This window comes from Coregonus lavaretus (assembly GCF_964263955.1).
Source record: "Coregonus lavaretus genome assembly, contig: HAP1_SCAFFOLD_764, whole genome shotgun sequence".
NCBI lineage: Eukaryota > Metazoa > Chordata > Actinopteri > Salmoniformes > Salmonidae > Coregonus > Coregonus lavaretus.
The window spans coordinates 169,427-189,226 of record NW_028163916.1 but is presented as its reverse complement, the minus strand read 5'-3'; the positions used below and the strand labels follow the sequence as shown (position 1 = coordinate 189,226).

The 19,800-nt window shown below is 45.7% G+C and overlaps 1 protein-coding gene across 1 annotated transcript in view; it reads left to right on the top strand.

Moving 5' to 3' along the window:
- LOC311117666 (putative JmjC domain-containing histone demethylation protein 2C) overlaps nucleotides 1-19,800 on the top strand; it is an 89,861-nt gene that overhangs the window by 60,442 nt on the left and 9,619 nt on the right. Inside the window, exons 11-12 of the mRNA XM_084192599.1 lie at nucleotides 14,632-14,771; nucleotides 16,869-17,048. Of these exons, the coding sequence (XP_084048725.1) occupies nucleotides 14,632-14,771; nucleotides 16,869-17,048 (320 nt within the window). The remainder of the gene's footprint in view (nucleotides 1-14,631; nucleotides 14,772-16,868; nucleotides 17,049-19,800) is intronic.

Genomic DNA, 19,800 nt, shown 5'->3' with positions numbered 1-19,800 from the left:
GACTGGGTGGTGCTTGGTGGGTCTGTCTCTCTGGCGCAGCCCTGTCCTTTACCTGGGACTGGGTGGTGCTTGGTGGGTCTGTCTCTCTGGCCCAGCCCTGTCCTTTACCTGGGACTGGGTGGTGCTTGGTGGGTCTGTCTCTCTGGCCCTGTCCTTTACCTGGGACTGGGTGGTGCTTGGTGGGTCTGTCTCTCTGGCCCAGCCCTGTCCTTTACCTGGGACTGGGTGGTGCTTGGTGGGTCTGTCTCTCTGGCCCAGCCCTGTCCTGTACCTGGGACTGGGTGGTGCTTGGTGGGTCTGTCTCTCTGGCCCAGCCCTGTCCTTTACCTGGGACTGGGTGGTGCTTGGTGGGTCTGTCTCTCTGGCCCTGTCCTTTACCTGGGACTGGGTGGTGCTTGGTGGGTCTGTCTCTCTGGCCCAGCCCTGTCCTTTACCTGGGACTGGGTGGTGCTTGGTGGGTCTGTCTCTCTGGCCCTGTCCTTTACCTGGGACTGGGTGGTGCTTGGTGGGTCTGTCTCTCTGGCCCAGCCCTGTCCTTTACCTGGGACTGGGTGGTGCTTGGTGGGTCTGTCTCTCTGGCCCAGCCCTGTCCTGTACCTGGGACTGGGTGGTGCTTGGTGGGTCTGTCTCTCTGGCCCAGCCCTGTCCTTTACCTGGGACTGGGTGGTGCTTGGTGGGTCTGTCTCTCTGGCCCAGCCCTGTCCTTTACCTGGGACTGGGTGGTGCTTGGTGGGTCTGTCTCTCTGGCCCAGCCCTGTCCTTTACCTGGGACTGGGTGGTGCTTGGTGGGTCTGTCTCTGGCCCAGCCCTGTCCTGTACCTGGGACTGGGTGGTGCTTGGTGGGTCTGTCTCTCTGGCCCAGCCCTGTCCTGGGTGTCAGAGGAAACTGTTTGTGGTGCTACTCTGCTCAGTCTCTCTCTCCTCATCACTATTAATTAGACAGACATCTACTCTGCTCTCTCTCTCTCTTCATCACTATTAATTAGACAGACATCTACTCTGCTCGGTCGCTCTCTCCTCATCACTATTAATTAGACAGACATCTACTCTGCTCTATCTCTCTCCTCATCATCACTATTAATTAGACAGACATCTACTCTGCTCTCAGCCTCTCTCTCCTCATCACTATTAATTAGACAGACATCTACTCTGCTCTCTCTCTCTCCTCATCACTATTAATTAGACAGACATCTACTCTGCTCTCTCTCTCTCCTCATCACTATTAATTAGACAGACATCTACTCTGCTCTCTCTCTCTCCTCATCACTATTAATTAGACAGACATCTACTCTGCTCGGTCGCTCTCTCCTCATCATCACTATTAATTAGACAGACATCTACTCTGCTCTCAGCCTCTCTTTCCTCATCATTATTAATTAGACAGACATCTACTCTGCTCTCTCTCTCTCTTCATCACTATTAATTAGACAGACATCTACTCTGCTCTCAGTCTCTCTCTCCTCATCACTATTAATTAGACAGACATCTACTCTGCTCTCTCTCTCTTCATCACTATTAATTAGACAGACATCTACTCTGCTCTCTCTCTCTCTCCTCATCACTATTAATTAGACAGACATCTACTCTGCTCTCAGCCTCTCTCTCCTCATCATTATTAATTAGACAGACATCTACTCTGCTCTCTCTCTCTCTCTCTTCATCACTATTAATTAGACAGACATCTACTCTGCTCTCAGCCTCTCTCTCCTCATCACTATTAATTAGACAGACATCTACTCTGCTCAGTCGCTCTCTCCTCATCATCACTATTAATTAGACAGACATCTACTCTGCTCTCAGCCTCTCTCTCCTCATAACTATTAATTAGACAGACATCTACTCTGCTCTCTCTCTCTCCTCATCATTATTAATTAGACAGACATCTACTCTGCTCTCTCTCTCTCTCTCTCTTCATCACTATTAATTAGACAGACATCTACTCTGCTCTCAGCCTCTCTCTCCTCATCACTATTAATTAGACAGACATCTACTCTGCTCTCTCTCTCTCCTCATCACTATTAATTAGACAGACATCTACTCTGCTCTCTCTCTCTCTCCTCATCACTATTAATTAGACAGACATCTACTCTGCTCTCTCTCTCTCCTCATCACTATTAATTAGACAGACATCTACTCTGCTCTCAGCCTCTCTCTCCTCATCACTATGAATTAGACAGACATCTACTCTGCTCTCAGCCTCTCTCCTCATCACTATTAATTAGACAGACATCTACTCTGCTCTCTCTCTCTCCTCATCACTATTAATTAGACAGACATCTACTCTGCTCTCAGCCTCTCTTTCCTCATCACTATTAATTAGACAGACATCTACTCTGCTCTCAGCCTCGCTCTCCTCATCACTATTAATTAGACAGACATCTACTCTGCTCTCAGCCTCTCTATCCTCATCACTATTAATTAGACAGACATCTACTCTGCTCTCTCTCTCTCTTCATCACTATTAATTAGACAGACATCTACTCTGCTCTCAGCCTCTCTCTCCTCATCACTATTAATTAGACAGACATCTACTCTGCTCTCTCTCTCTATCACTATTAATTAGACAGACATCTACTCTGCTCTCAGCCTCTCTCTCCTCATCACTATTAATTAGACAGACATCTACTCTGCTCTCAGCCTCTCTCTCCTCATCACTATTAATTAGACAGACATCTACTCTGCTCTCTCTCTCTATCACTATTAATTAGACAGACATCTACTCTGCTCTCAGCCTCTCTCTCTTCATCACTATTAATTAGACAGACATCTACTCTGCTCTCAGCCTCTCTCTCCTCATCACTATTAATTAGACAGACATCTACTCTGCTCGGTCGCTCTCTCCTCATCACTATTAATTAGACAGACATCTACTCTGCTCGGTCGCTCTCTCCTCATCACTATTAATTAGACAGACACTCCTGAGTGGCGCAGTGGTCTAAGGCACTGCATCGTAGTGGTAACTGTGCCACTAGAGATCCTCGTTCGAATCCAGGCTCTGTCGCAGCCGGCCGCGACCGGGAGACTCATGGGCGGCGCACAATTGGCCCAGCGTCGTCCAGGGTAGGGGAGGGAATGGCCGGCAGGGATGTAGCTCAGTTGATAGAGCATGGCGTTTGCAACGCCAGGGTTGTGGGTTCGATTCCCACGGGGGGCCAGTATAAAAAAAATATGTATTCACTAACTGTAAGTCGCTCTGGATAAGAGCGTCTGCTAAATGACTAAAATGTAAAATGTAAATGTAATGTTGGGCAGCCCAGCTACAGAAGTGACTCTTCTTATCAACTTTATGCAGTAACTTGTTATGTGTTGTCTTAGGAATTCAGCGTTCTCTGTGTTGGTCTCTCCAACCCCCATTGTCTCATCTCTGATAATCAGAGGTTACATCATGTAGGTCTGATATTTGATTGGAAGTTAATTTTACAGTAATACTATTGGTCAACAGCTCAGGTTTTGAATCCAAACATCTCAGATGCTTAATAAAGGGCCTTCATTGTTCTATCTCTTATGTGTTCCTGATCTGCTGTGTTGCGATATTCTTTCTTTCAGGCTATGATTTCTCTCTCTCTGACCATGCTTAGAATAATGCCTTGTAGTGTTTTATGCCTTATATGTGAATCCATTCGTTTTACAAGGTCATTAAATCCACTTGTATTTAGAATCCATTCTCAGATATTTCTTGATAGCCTGTTACTCTAACTCAACCATAGTCTCTTGCATATTGCTAATCATCTTTATGGAGTCAGATTAACAGTTGAATAGGCTAAGTGCCTAGTCTTATTATGAGTCACATGAGAGGTATTTATAGTATCATACATGATAAATATTACTGTCCACTACAGACAGACACCCACCCTCTCTCTCTGTACCTCTGTCTCTCTCTCTGTCTCTGTCTCTGTCTCTGTCTCTGTCTCTGTCTCTCTCTCTCTCTCTCTCTCTCTCTCTCTCTCTCTCTCTCTCTCTCTCTCTCTCTCTCTCTCTCTCTCTCTCTCTCTCTCTCTCTCTCTCTCTGTCTCTCTGTCTCTCTGTCTTCACTATTAATTAGACAGACAGACAGACAGTGCCGTCGGAAAGTATTCAAATCCCTTGACTTTTTCCACATTTTGTTACATTACAGCCTTATTCTAAAATTGATGAAATTGTTTTTTTCCCCTCATCAATCTACACACAAGCGACCCAGGGTACCAAGCTCCCCATCAGAGTCTGGAGTTAGGTCACCTGCAGTCAAAGAAAGCTGCTATGGAGGATGTAGTTGTGGGAGAAGTGGAGAAAAGGCCCCCTAATGAGCCATCCAGACTGATCATTGATGAATGATTGAAATAATCTATATTTGTGTAGCCAATATTATCTGGTTCAGAGGACATTCTGTGTATGTGAGCATGTCCTCTGTCACTAGCATGGCTTTTGAAGAGAATGAGCAATCTGCAGATAATCTCATTTTATACAAACTCTTGACACATGTCCCAAACTAAACCCGCCTTCGAGACAGAAACTCAGTTCCCTTAACCCAACTATTAGAAAATATTGTGCCATGAAACTTTTTCAAACCGTTAATCAGGCTAAAATGCTCTGTGACACTGGTTCCAAGCCTAGAGGGATATTAGGAGGTCATCTGAATATCCGTAGCATTATTTCTAAGAGTGAACAGGTAGAACATTTATTGAATGACTCTAATCTTGATTTCTTTTAGGTTTCTCTGAGACATGGCTGAAGAAATCTTCTATTTCTGCCTTTTAATGTCCCTGGATATTCTATATTCAGGAGGGACATGGGAGAGGGCAGAGGGGGAGAATTGCTTATGTACATGAAAGATAACATTAAATGCAATCGTATCATATGGAAACATGCCAATGACCTTGAATGACTGGGGCTGAATGTCTTCCTCTCCCCTCATATGTCTCTCACTATTATTGGATTATATCGACGACCAACATCTGAGATCTCGTTTTATCACCATCCAAATTACATGCTTAAAGAATGTGATCATAAGAAGGAGATCATCTTCATGGGCGATTTCAATATAAACAAAACTTGAAGGAAAAAACTCAGATCACAGACCAATTTAACCTGACTCAACTAATACAAGGACCAACCAGAGTAACACAGACATCCCAGACTCAAATTGATCTGGAGTTCACTAACAGACCTGATCGAATAACTAAGTCCATTAACTTACTAACTGGCATATCTGACCACAATGTTACATTGGTGGTTAGAAAGCTCACTAAAAAGAGATTTAAGAACCATATTAATGTGCAACAGTACGATAAAAAAAGACTGAAAAGTGAACAGAGTAACTACGATGCAGCTATAAATCAAATTGACTGGTCTGATCTGTTAAGCAATGAAGATCCAGAGTCTGGATACAGAACGTTTCTGTCAGCTATTGACAAAGTGGAGACCACTTTTACCAGGAAATGTCAACGTAAGCCAAGACGAAAAACCTCTCTACCATGGCTCAACGAGGACCTCTGGAGACAGATGGGAGAACTGGATCTTTCCTTGAAAAAAGCTCTGAAGTCTGGTCAGAATAATGACAGACGTATACTTACATCACTGAGAAATAAGGTGGTAAGAAAAAAAAAAGGTATTCCTCCGTGATCAATGAAGCAAAAGGAAATGGGAAAGTGATTTGGGAAACTCTCAACAAACTAACAGGGAGAGGAGCTGAAAAGTAAAAAAAAAAACATCCTGAATTAAAGGTTAATGGAATTCTAATTGAAGACTCCAATTTCATATCCACCACCTTTAACAATTTTTTTGTTGACTCTGTCAGGGAACTGGATCAAAGATGTCCAACCAAGACCCCAGTTCTCACGCCCATGGATCATAATAAACTAATATTTAGAATTCCTGAAATCTCAGCGTCAGCAGCGGACAGGATATACTTCTTCAGGAGCTCTAGAACATAAGATGGGTTTGGTGTAGACACTGTATTCCTGAAGAGACACAAATATTCTCTGATTGCCTCTGATTGTACGTCAAGTCAATCTGTCCATCAATTATCGGATTTTCCCCAACGCTTGGAAGTCTGCTGCAGTGATACCTGTTTTATAATCTGGTGACCCAACACTGGTGGAAAATTACCGACCTATAAGCATTCTTCCAGTCTTATCAAAAGTAGCTGAAAGATGGTGGCTGATCATCTGACTGATCACCTCAATCAGGGCAACTCCATACATCAAATGCAATTTGGATTCAGAACTACCCATTCTACTGAAACACCCAATTGCTATTTTCTGGAGTGCATTAAATCTAAACTGGATATAGGTGGTGAAGTCAGTGCAGTCTTTTTAGATCTTAAAAAGGCCTTTGATACTGTGAATCATGAGGTCCTCCTATCCAAACTATCCTCCCTTAATGTGTCCACTGAAGCCATTAGTTGGATGTATTCCTATCTGACAAACAGAAGCCAAAGGGTTCATCTGGGGGGGGGCACTCAGACTCTCTTTACTTTAACATTGGGGTCCCACAAGGGTCAATATTCGGACCCCTTCTGTTTACCATCTATATAGAGTTGAAGTCGGAAGTTTACATACACCTTAGCCAAATACGTTTAAACTCAGTTTTTCACAATTCCTGACATTTAATCCTAGGAAAGATTCCATGTTTTAGGTCAGTTAGGATCACCACCTTATTTTAAGAATGTGAAATGTCAGAATAATAGTAGAGAGAATGATTTATTTAAGCTTTTATTTCTTTCATCACATTCCCAGTGGGTCAGAAGTTTACATACACTCAATTAGTATTTGGTAGCATTGCCTTTCAATTGTTTAACTTGGGTCAAACGTTTCGGGTAGCCTTCCACAAGCTTCCCACAATAAGTTGGGTGAATTTTGGCCCATTCCTCCTGACAGAGCTGGTGTAACTGAGTCAGGTTTGTAGGCCTCCTTGCTTGCACACACTTTTTCAATTCTGCCCACAGATTTTCTATAGGATTGAGGTCAGGGCTTTGTGATGGCGACTCCAATACCTTGACTTTGTTGTCCTTAAGCCATTTTGCCACAACTTTGGAAGTATGCTTGGTGTCATTGTCCATTTGGAAGACCCATTTGCGACCAAGCTTTAACTTCCTGACTGATGTCTTCAGATGTTGCTTCAATATATCCACATAATTTTCCTTCCTCATGATGGCGTCTATTTTGTGAAGTGCACCAGTTCCTCCTGCAGCAAAGCACCCCCACAGCATGATGCTGCCACCCCCGTGCTTCACGGTTGGGATGGTGTTCTTCGGCTTGCAAGCGTTCCCCTTTTTCCTCCAAACAGAACGATGGTCATTATGGCCAAACAGTTCTATTTTCGTTTCATCAGACCAGAGGACATTTCTCCAAAAAGTACGAGATTTGTCCCCATGTGCAGTTGCAAACCGTAGTCTGGCATTTTTATGGCGGTTTAGGAGCAGTGGCTTCTTCCTTGCTGAGCGGCCTTTCAGGTAATGTCGATATAGGACTAGTTTTACTGTGGATATAGATACTTTTGTACCTGTTTCCTCCAGCATCTTCACAAGGTCCTTTGCTGTTGTTCTGGGATTGATTTGCACTTTTCTCACCAAAGTACGTTCATCTCTAGGAGACAGAACGCATCTCCTTCCTGAGCGGTATGACGGCTGCGTGGTCCCATGGTGTTTATACTTGCGTACTATTGTTTGTACAGATGAACGTGGTACCTTCAGGCATTTGGAAATTGCTCCCAAGGATGATCCAGACTTGTGGAGGTTTACAATTTATTTTCTGAGGTCTTGGCTGATTTCTTTTCATTTTCCCATGATGTCAAGCAAAGGCACTGAGTTTGAAGGTAGGCCTTGAAGTACATCCACAGGTACACCTCCAATTGACTCAAATGATGTCAATTAGCCTATCAGAAGCTTCTAAAGCCATGACGTAATTTTCTGGAATTTTCCAAGCTGTTTAAAGGCACAGTCAACTTAGTGTATGTAAACTTCTGACCCACTGGAATTGTGATACAGTGAATTATAAGTGAAATAATCTGTCTGTAAACAATTGTTGGAAAAATGACTTGTCATGCACAAAGTAGATGTCCTAACCGGCTTGCCAAAACTATAGTTTGTTAACAAGGAATGTGTGGAGTGGTTGAAAATCGAGTTTTAATGACTCCAACCTAAGTGTATGTAAACTTGTAAATGATCTCCCACTTGCCCACAAGTTAACATGCAGATGTATGCAGACGATACAGTCCTGTATGTACACTCAAAAAATACCAAGTTAACTGAAGCGATGGTTCCCGTTTCTAAATGGATGACTGATTATTGTTTTAAATATCGACTAGACTGTATGTACTTCTCTAAAAAAAATCAATTGATTCTTCCCAACGAGCTGTTCTTGGTAATGGGGAGAATCTGGAAGTTGTGTCTAACTGCAGAGCTGTTCTTGGTAATGGGGAGAATCTGGAAGTTGTGTCTAACTGCAGAGCTGTTCTTGGTAATGGGGAGAGTCTGGAAGTTGTGTCTAACTGCAGAGCTGTTCTTGGTAATGGGGAGAATCTGGAAGTTGTGTCTAACTGCAGAGCTGTTCTTGGTAATGGGGAGAATCTGGAAGTTGTGTCTAACTGCAGAGCTGTTCTTGGTAATGGGGAGAGTCTGGAAGTTGTGTCTAACTGCAGAGCTGTTCTTGGTAATGGGGAGAATCTGGAAGTTGTGTCTAACTTCAGGTATCTCTGCGTCATTTTGGACTCCAACTTCAAATGTAAGAAATGTGAAGAAAGTGGTGAACGCGGTCAGGTTTGGATTATCCAACTTTAGGTTTATAAGACCTGACCTTCCTCTGGAGGCTGCCAAACTATATATGCATGCTGTGATCTTCTCCCATCTGAGATATTGCCTCACATGCTGGTCTCAATCAGGAGTTACTATTCTGAAACCAATTGAATCACTCCACAAACAAACACTTAAGATTTCTGATAACAAACCAAACAGTTACCACCATTGTCACATCATTCCCAAACATAATGTATCCAGCCTGGATAGCTTTAAGCAGTATGTAGATGCAAGCCTTGTCTTTAAGGTCCTGCATGGCCTTGCCCCTCCACCCTTATGTCAGCCTTGTCTTTAAGGTCCTGCATGGCCTGGCCCCTCCACCCTTATGTCAGCCTTGTCTTTAAGGTCCTGCATGGCCTTGCCCCTCCACCCTTATGTCAGCCTTGTCTTTAAGGTCCTGCATGGCCTGGCCCCTCCACCCTTATGTCAGCCTTGTCTTTAAGGTCCTGCATGGCCTTGCCCCTCCACCCTTATGTCAGCCTTGTCTTTAAGGTCCTGCATGGCCTTGCCCCTCCACCCTTATGTCAGCCTTGTCTTTAAGGTCCTGCATGGCCTGGCCCCTCCACCCTTATGTCAGCCTTGTCTTTAAGGTCCTGCATGGCCTGGCCCCTCCACCCTTATGTCAGCCTTGTCTTTAAGGTCCTGCATGGCCTGGCCCCTCCACCCTTATGTCAGCCTTGTCTTTAAGGTCCTGCATGGTCTTGCCCCTCCACCCTTATGTCAGCATATCATGCTCAAGGAAAGCACCTGCAGGATAACAAGGACAGTAACTAGCGGGGATTGCGCTGTCGCTTTTCGACACAGCAAATTCGGTCAATCGGCCTTCTCTGTTAGAGCTTCAATACACTGGAATGTAATGCCCATGGACTTGAAAAGCTGCACTGAATATTGTACTTTTAAATGTACATTGAAAACATGGCTAAAATCTATCCAAACCTGTGCACATGAGTTATCTGTGGTTCCTCATATGTAAGATGACAGTGTTTTTATTACGAATAAGTAGTATTTTGTTTTAGTGTGTATTTGTGTTGTGGCTGTGTAATTGCCCTTACCTGGCCTGGGACTACGGGTGTAAATTAGCTTTTGGCTAACCCCGGCACATTTACATGGATGTTGCATTATTGTAATATTGATGTTGATTAATGTCCCCTATGAAAATAAATAAATAAATAAATAATGACGAAACAAAAACAGGTTTTTATAAAAAAAATCTAAAGATGAAATATCACATTTACATAAGTATTCAGACCCTTTACTCAGTACTTTGTTGAAGCACCTTTGGCAGCGATTACGGCCTCGAGTCTTGGGTATGACGCTACAAGCTTGGCACACCTGTATTTGGGGAGTTTCTCCCATTCTTCTCTGCAGATCCTCTCAAGCTCTGTCAGGTTGGATGGGGAGCGTTGCTGCACAGCTATTTTCAGGTCTCTCCAGAGATGTTCGATCTGGTTCAAGTCCGGGCTCTGGCTGGGCCACTCAAGGATATTCAGAGACTTGTCCCGAAGCCACTCCTGCGTTGTCTTGGCTGTGTGCTTATGGTTGTTGTCCTGATGGAAGGTGAACATTCACCCCAGTCTGAGGTCCTGAGGACTCTGGAGCAGGCCAAAGAGTTAAATATTGGGTTCATCAGACCAGATAATCTTGTTTCTCATGGTCTGAGAGTCTTTAGGTGCCTTTTGGCAAACTCCAAGCGGGCTGACATGTGCCTTTTACTGAGGAGTGGCTTCCGTCTGGCCATTCTACCATAAAGGCCTGATTGGTGGAGTGCTGCAGAGATGGTTGTCCTTCTGGAAGGTTCTCCCATTTCCACAGAGGAACTCTAGAGCTCTGTCAGAGTGACCATCGGGTTCTTGGTCACCTCCCTGACCAAGGCCCTTCTCCCTCGATTGCTCAGTTTGGCCGGGCGGCCAGCTTTGGAAGAGTCTTGGTGGTTCCAAAACTTCTTCCATTTAAGAATGATGGAGGCCACTGTGTTCTTGCGGACCTTCAATGCTGCAGAAATGTTTTGGTACCCTTCCCCAGATCTGTGCCTCGACACAATCCTGTCTCGGAGCTCTACGGACAATTCCTTCGACCTCATGGCTTGGTTTTTGCTCTGACATGCACTGTCAACTGTCAACCTTATATAGACAGGTGTGTGCCTTTCCAAACCATGTCCAATCAATTGAATTTACCACAGGTGGACTCCAATCAAGTTGTAGAAACATCTCAAGGATGATCAATGGAAACAGGATGCACCTGAGCTCAATTTCGAGTCTCATAGCAAAGGGTCTGAATACTTATGTAAATATTGTATTTCTGTTTTGTTTTCTTATAAATTTGCAAAACTTTATAAAAACCAGTTTTTGCTTTGTCATTATGGGGTATTGTGTATAGATTGATGAAGGGGAAAAAACAATGTAATAAATTTTTCAATAAGGCTGTAACGTAACAAAATGTGGAAAAAGTAAAGGGGTCTGAATACTTTCCGAAGGCACTCTGCTCAGTCTCTCTCTCTCTCTCTCTCTCTCTCTCTCTCTCTCTCTCTCTCTCTCTCTCTCTCTCTCTCTCTCTCTCTCTCTCTCTCTCTCTCTCTCTCTCTCTCTCCTCAACACTATTAATCAGACAGACATCTGCTCAGTCTCTCTCTCTCTCTCTCCTCATCACTATTCATTTTGACATGTCGCTCTTTAAAGGGATGTTGACGCTAGTGTCAGGGAGGGCCGCTTCGCTTTGTTGTCAATATACAGCTGACTCTGGGATATCTGTGTGGTGTGTGTGTTGACTCTGGGATATCTGTGTGGTGTGTGTGTTGACTCTGGGATATCTGTGTGGTGTGTGTGACTCTGGGATATCTGTGTGGTGTGTGTGACTCTGGGATATCTGTGTGGTGTGTTGACTCTGGGATATCTCAATCAATCAATCAATTTTATTTTATATAGCCCTTCTTACATCAGCTAATATCTCGAAGTGCTGTACAGAAACCCAGCCTAAAACCCCAAACAGCTAGTAATGCAGGTGTAGAAGCACGGTGGCTAGGAAAAACTCCCTAGAAAGGCAAAAACCTAGGAAGAAACCTAGAGAGGAACCAGGCTATGAGGGGTGGCCAGTCCTCTTCTGGCTGTGCCGGGTGGAGATTATAACAGAACCATGCCAAGATGTTCAAAAATGTTCATAAGTGACAAGCATGGTCAAATAATAATCAGGAATAAATCTCAGTTGGCTTTTCATAGCCGATCATTAAGAGTTTAAAACAGCAGGTCTGGGACAGGTAGGGGTTCCATAACCGCAGGCAGAACAGTTGAAACTGGAATAGCAGCAAGGCCAGGCGGACTGGGGACAGCAAGGAGTCACCACGGCCGGTAGTCCCGACGTATGGTCCTAGGGCTCAGGTCTCTCAGTTGGCTTTTCATAGCCGATCATTAAGAGTTGAAAACAGCAGGTCTGGGACAGGTAGGGGTTTCGTAGCCGCAGGCAGAACAGTTGAAACTGGAATAGCAGCAAGGCCAGGCGGACTGGGGACAGCAAGGTGTCATCATGCCCGGTAGTCCTGACGTATGGTCCTAGGGCTCAGGTTCTCAGAGAGAAAGAGAGAACGAGAGAATTAGAGAGAGCATACTTAAATTCACACAGGACACTGGATAAGACAGGAGAAGTACTCCAGGTATAACCAACTAACCCCAGCCCCCCGACACATAAACTACTGCAGCATAAATACTGGAGGCTGAGACAGGAGCGGTCCGGAGACACTGTGGCCCCATCCGAAGAAACCCCCGGACAGGGCCAAACAGGAAGGATATAACCCCACCCACTCCGCCAAAGCACAGCCCCCGCACCACTAGAGGGATATCCCCAACCACCAACTTACAATCCTGAGACAAGGCCGAGTATAGCCCACAGAGGTCTCCACCACAGCACAAACCAAGGGGGGGGCGCCAACCCAGACAGGAAGATCACGTCAGTAACTCAACCCACTCAAGTGACGCACCCCTCCCAGGGACGGCATGAAAGAGCACCAGCAAGCCAGTGACTCAGCCCCTGCAACAGGGTTAGAGGCAGAGAACCCCAGTGGAGAGGGGAACCGGCCTGGCAGAGACAGCAAGGGCTGTTCGTTGCTCCAGCCTTTCCGTTCACCTTCACACTCCTGGGCCAGACTACACTCAATCATATGACCTACTGAAGAGATAAGTCTTCAGTAAAGACTTAAAGGTTGAGACCGAGTCTGCGTCTCTCACATGGGTAGGCAGACTGTTCCATAAAAATGGAGATCTATAGGAGAAAGCCCTGCCTCCCGCTGTTTGCTTAGAAATTCTAGGGACAATTAGGAGGCCTGCGTCTTGTGACCGTAGCGTACGTATTGGTATGTACGGCAGGACCAACTCGGAAAGATAGGTAGGAGCAAGCCCATGTAACGCTTTATAGGTTAACAGTAAAACCTTGAAATCAGCCCTTGCCTTAACAGGAAGCCAGTGTAGGGAAGCTAGCACTGGAGTAATATGATCAAATTTCTTGGTTCTAGTCAGGATTCTAGCAGCCGTATTTAGCACTAACTGAAGTTTATTTAGTGCTTTATCCGGGTAGCCGGAAAATAGAGCATTGCAGTAGTCTAACCTAGAAGTAACAAATGCATGGATTAATTTTTCTGCATCATTTTTGGACAGAAAATTTCTGATTTTTGCAATGTTACGTAGATGGAAAAAAGCTGTCCTTGAAACAGTCTTGATATGTTCGTCAAAAGAGAGATCAGGGTCAAGAGTAACGCCGAGGTCCTTCACAGTTTTATTTGAGACGACTTTACAACCATCAAGATGAATTGTCAGATTTAACAGAAGATCTCTTTGTTTCTTGGGACCTAGAACAAGCATCTCTGTTTTGTCCGAGTTTAAAAGTAAAAAGTTTTCAGCCATCCACTTCCTTATGTCTGAAACACAGGCTTCTAGCGAGGGCAATTTTGGGGCTTCACCATGTTTCATTGAAATGTACAGCTGTGTGTCATCCGCATAGCAGTGAAAGTTAACATTATGTTTTCGAATAACATCCCCAAGAGGTAAAATATATAGTGAAAACAATATCTTTGTGGTGTGTGTGACTCTGGGATATCTGTGTGGTGTGTGTGTGACTCTGGGATATCTGTGTGGTGTGTGTTGACTCTGGGATATCTGTGTGGTGTGTGTGTTGACTCTGGGATATCTGTGTGGTGTGTGTGACTCTGGGATATCTGTGTGGTGTGTGTGACTCTGGGATATCTGTGTGGTGTGTTGACTCTGGGATATCTGTGTGGTGTGTGTGACTCTGGGATATCTGTGTGGTGTGTGTGACTCTGGGATATCTGTGTGGTGTGTGTGACTCTGGGATATCTGTGTGGTGTGTGTGACTCTGGGATATCTGTGTGGTGTGTTGACTCTGGGATATCTGTGTGGTGTGTGTGACTCTGGGATATCTGTGTGGTGTGTGTGACTCTGGGATATCTGTGTGGTGTGTTGACTCTGGGATATCTGTGTGGTGTGTGTGACTCTGGGATATCTGTGTGGTGTGTGTGTGACTCTGGGATATCTGTGTGGTGTGTGTGTGACTCTGGGATATCTGTGTGGTGTGTGTTGACTCTGGGATATCTGTGTGGTGTGTGTGACTCTGGGATATCTGTGTGGTGTGTGTGTTGACTCTGGGATATCTGTGTGGTGTGTGTGTGACTCTGGGATATCTGTGTGGTGTGTGTTGACTCTGGGATATCTGTGTGGTGTGTGTGACTCTGGGATATCTGTGTGGTGTGTGTTGACTCTGGGATATCTGTGTGGTGTGTGTGACTCTGGGATATCTGTGTGGTGTGTGTGACTCTGGGATATCTGTGTGGTGTGTGTTTGAACTCTGTGTTTGTGTTGCAGGAGTGCTGAAGAGACTTGAGGAGGAAGACTTGGACGACAGCGTGAAGAAAAGACTAAAGGATTCCAGCGAGACGCCTGGAGCCTTGTGGCACATCTACATTAGCAAAGATGTGGAGAAAATTAAAGAGTTTCTGCACAAGGTTATTTTCAGTTTGATATTTTCTCTCTCTGGCTCTCTCTCTCTCATCTCTCTCTCTCTCTGTCTCTCTCTCCCGTCTCTCTCTCTCCATCTCTCTCTCTCTCTCTCTCTCTCTCGTCTCTCTCTCTCCTCTCTCTCTCTCTCTCCCTCCATCTCTCTCTCTCCATCTCTCCCCCTCTCCCCCTCTCTCTCCTCTCTCTCTGTCTCTCCCTCTCTCTCCTCTCTCTTGCTCTCCCTCCCTCGCTCTCTCCTCTCTCTCGTCTCTCTCTCTCTCTCTCTCTCAATTCAATTCAATTTAAGGGCTTTATTGGCATGGGAAACCTGTGTTAACGTTGCCAAAGCAAGTGAAGTAGATAGTAAACAAAAGTGAAATAAACAATAAATATGAACAGTAAACATTACACTCAGAAGTTTCAAAAGAATAAAGACATTTCAAATGTCATATTATGTCTATATACATTGTTGTAACGATGTGCAAATAGTTAAAGTACAAAAGGGAAAATAATTAAACATGTATACAGTGCATTCGGAAAGTATTCAGACCCCTTGACTTTTCCCACATCCCGCCACAGCACATCCTACCCCACTCCAAAACACACTAAATTAATCATTTTCCTCACCAGTCCACAATGACAAAGCAAATCTACCAAAAAAAATAAAAAAATGAAATACCCCATCTACATAGGTATTCAGACCGTTTGCTATGAGACTCGAAATTGAGCTCAGGTGCATCCTGTTTCCATTGATCATCCTTGAGATGTTTCTACAACTTGACTGGAGTCCACCTGCGGTAAATTCAATTGATTGGACATGATTTGGAAAGGCACACACCTGTCCGAGACAGGATTGTGTAGAGGCACAGATCTGGGGAAGGGTACCAAAACATTTCTTTAGCATTGAAGGCCTCCATCATTCTTAAATGGAAGAAGTTTGGAACCACCAAGACTCTTCCTAGAGCTGGCCGCCCGGCCAAACTGAGCAATCGGGGGAGAATGGCCTTGGTCAGGGAGGTGACCAAGAACCGGATGGTCACTCTGACAGAGCTCCAGAGTTCCTCTGTGGAGATGGGAGAACCTTCCAGAAGGACAACCGTCTCTGCAGCACTCCACCAATCAGGCCTTTATGGTAGAATGGCCAGACGGAAGCCACTCCTCAGTAAAAGGCACATGACAGCCCGCTTGGAGTTTGCCAAAAGGCACCTAAAGGACAGACCATGAGAAACAAGATTCTCTGGTCTGATGAAACCAAGATTGAACTCTTTGGGCTGAATGACAAGTGTCTCTCTCTCTCTCTCCCTCTCTCTCTGGTTCTCCCTCCTACTCTCTCTCTCTCTCTCTCTCTCTCTCTCTCTCTCTCTCTCTCTCTCTCTCTCTGGTTCTCTCTCCCTCCTGGTTCTCTCTCTCTCTTTGGTTCTCTCTCTCTCCCGCCTTCTCTCTCTCTGGTTCTCTCTCTATCTCTCCCTCCTACTCTCTCTCTCTGACTCTCTCTCTGGTTCTCTCTCTCTCCTTCTCTCTCTATCTCTCCCTCCTACTCTCTCTCTCTGACTCTCTCTCTGGTTCTCTCTCTCTCCTTCTCTCTCTATCTCTCCCTCCTACTCTCTCTCTCTGACTCTCTCTCTGGTTCTCTCTCTCTCATACTCTCTCTCTTTCTCTCTCTCTCTCTCTGGTTCTCTCCCTCCTCTCTCTCTGTTTCTCTCTGGTTCTCTCTCTCTCATACTCTCTCTCTTTCTCTCTCTCTCTCTCTCTGGTTCTCTCTCTCCCTCCTCTCTCTCTCTCTCTGGTTCTCTCTCCCTCATACTCTCCCTCCTTCTCTCTCTGTTCTCTCTCCCTCCTAGCAGCATAGCATCATTTGATACGGCAGCTATTTAGTTCCCAGCTATTGGTGGTGGTGATAACTAGGTCTGTGTCTGGTCTGTCTTTCTGGTCGGTCGGTCTGTGTCTGGTCTGTCTTTCTGGTCTGGTCTGTCTGTCTGGTCGGTCGGTCTGTGTCTGGTCTGTGTCGGTCTCTGTCTGTCTGTCTGCAGTATTACCTCATCAGTCTAACCTCTCCTGTGTAGTTTGTGTCTAATCTTTGCTGTCTGTTCTTCATGTGTTGTCAGCAGTTTGCTAAGGAGCAGGGGGCGGAGGTTTCAGCGGAGCACGACCCAATCAGAGAGCCGGGCTGGTACCTGAGCAGAAAGTTGCGTCAGCGTCTGTGGGAGGAGCATGGCGTGCTGGGCTTGACCGTGGTTCAGTTCCTGGGGGACTCTGTCCTCATCCCAGCCGGGGCGCTGCACCAGGTAGCTATGTGGTTCTCTCTGTCCTCATCCCAGCCGGGGCGCTGCACCAGGTAGCTATGTGGTTCTCTCTGTCCTCATCCCAGCCGGGGCGCTGCACCAGGTAGCTATGTGGTTCTCTCTGCACCAGGTAGCTATGTGGTTCTCTCTGCACCAGGTAGCTATGTGGTTCTCTCTGCACCAGGTAGCTATGTGGTTCTCTCTGCACCAGGTAGCTATGTGGTTCTCTCTGCACCAGGTAGCTATGTGGTTCTCTCTGCACCAGGTAGCTATGTGGTTCTCTCTGCACCAGGTAGCTATGTGGTTCTCTCTGCACCAGGTAGCTATGTGGTTCTCTCTGCACCAGGTAGCTATGTGGTTCTCTCTGCACCAGGTAGCTATGTGGTTCTCTCTGTCCTAGATCTAACACACTTCAATCAACTCCTCATCAAGCCTTTGATTTCAATCAGGTGTGTTAGTGCTAGGGTCAAATCAAAAATGTGCACCCCTTTGGGTCCCGAGGACCAGGATGACAACCACTGACATAGTAAACATGACTCTGCTGTCTGTCTGTCTGTCTGTCTGTCTGTCTGTCTGTCTAGCCCTGTCTCTCTCTGTCTGTCTGTCTGTCTGTCTAGTCCTCTCTCTGTCTCTCTCTCTCTCTCTGTCTGTCTGTCTGTCTGTCTCTCTGTCTGTCTGTCTAGTCCTCTCTCTGTCTCTCTCTGTCTGTCTGTCTAGCCCTCTCTCTCTCTGTCTGTCTGTCTGTCTGTCTAGCCCTCTCTCTGTCTGTCTGTCTGTCTGTCTAGCCCTCTCTCTGTCTCTCTCTCTCTCTCTCTCTCTCTGTCTCTCTCTCTCTGTCTGTCTGTCTGTCTAGCCCTCTCTCTCTCTGTCTGTCTGTCTGTCTGTCTGTCTGTCTGTCTAGCCCTCTCTCTGTCTGTCTGTCTAGCCCTCTCTGCTGTCTGTCTGTCTAGCCCTCTCTCTGTCTGTCTGTCTAGCCCTCTCTCTGTCTCTGTCTGTCTGTCTGTCTGTCTGTCTGTCTGTCTGTCTGTCTGTCTGTCTGTCTATCCCTGTCCTCATCCTATGTCTACCAATAAGTGAATTGTCTGTTTCCATGGAAATAGATTTAGTGAGGTCAGGACAGAACACGGCATATCAAGCCCTATAATACAACAACACTGGAACCTGATCACACATTCCCTTAGTACCTGTCAGACTCTCCCACCTTGTATTGGCCTCAGGTTAGAACCTAGAACCTATGAGCTACTACTACTGCTGTTAGACATCAACATCCTGTCTCTGTCTCTGTCTCTCTCCATCTGTCTGTCTGTCTGTACGTCTCTCTCTGTCTGTCTGTACGTCTCTCTCTGTCTCTCTCTGTCTGTACGTCTCTCTCTGTCTCTCTCTCTGTCTGTCTCGGTCTGTTCGTCTCTCTCTGTCTCTCTCCCTGTCTCTCTCTGTCTCTCTCCCTGTCTCTCTGAATCTCTCTGTCTCTCTCCCTGTCTCTCTGAATCTCTCTGTCTGTACGTCTCTCTCTGTCTCTCTCTGTCTGTACGTCTCTCTCTGTCTCTCTCTCTGTCTGTCTCGGTCTGTTCGTCTCTCTCTGTCTCTCTCTGTCTCTCTCTCTGTCTGTCTGTACGTCTCTCTGTCTCTCTTTCTGTCCCTCTCTCTGTCTCTCTCTGTCTGTACGTCTCTCTGTCTCTCTCTCTGTCTCTCTCTCTGTCTCTATCTGTACGTCTCTCTCTGTCTCTCTCTGTCTCTCTCTCTGTCTCTCTCTCTCTGTCTGTACGTCTCTCTGTCTCTCTCTCTGTCTCTCTTTCTGTCTCTCTCTGTCTGTACATCTCTCTCTGTCTCTCTCTGTCTGTACGTCTCTCTCTGTCTGTCTCTCTGTCTCTCTCTGTCTGTCTCTCTGTCTCTCTCTGTCTCTCTCTCTGTCTCTCTCTGTCTGTACGTCTCTCTCTGTCTCTCTCTGTCTCTCTCTCTGTCTGTCTGTACGTCTCTCTGTCTCTCTTTCTGTCCCTCTCTCTGTCTCTCTCTGTCTGTACGTCTCTCTGTCTCTCTCTCTGTCTCTCTCTCTGTCTCTATCTGTACGTCTCTCTCTGTCTCTCTCTGTCTCTCTCTGTCTGTACGTCTCTCTGTCTCTCTCTCTGTCTCTCTCTGTCTGTACGTCTCTCTCTGTCTGTATGTCTTTGTCTCTCTGTCTCTGTCTGTCTGTCTCTCTCAATTCAATTCGATTTTGCTTTATTAGCATGACGTAACAATGTACATATTGCCAAAGCTTACTTTGGAGATTTACACTATTAACATAATTAAAATAATAATAATCAATATAGTCAACGGGACAACAGTAACAGCAATAACCAAGGGTCAAAATAACCATTGAACAATAACAATATAGAGGACATGTGCAGGTTGGTTGGTCTGTCAGACACTGTCCCTCATCTTATGGCAGGCAGCAATGTATTGCTCTGCCAACCACAGCGCTCTGAGTCCTCCCCCAACAGGATGGGTAGCTTATTCTCATCAGAGACGTCTTTGAAGCCTTGAAATACGGTTTCGAATTTGGGGAAATTACATATGTTTGACATTTAGTCAGGAAATGCAGCTCTGTCTCAGGTTCTGCTGTGGTGCAGTGGTTGCACAGCCTTTCCTCTACAGGGAGACAGGTTTTCCTGTGTCTACCCTTCTCAATGGCAAGGCTGGGCTCACTGAGCCTGTACTTTGTCTAGGTTTTTCTAATGTTTTGATCAGTAACCATGGTCAAATAGTTCGCCACGGT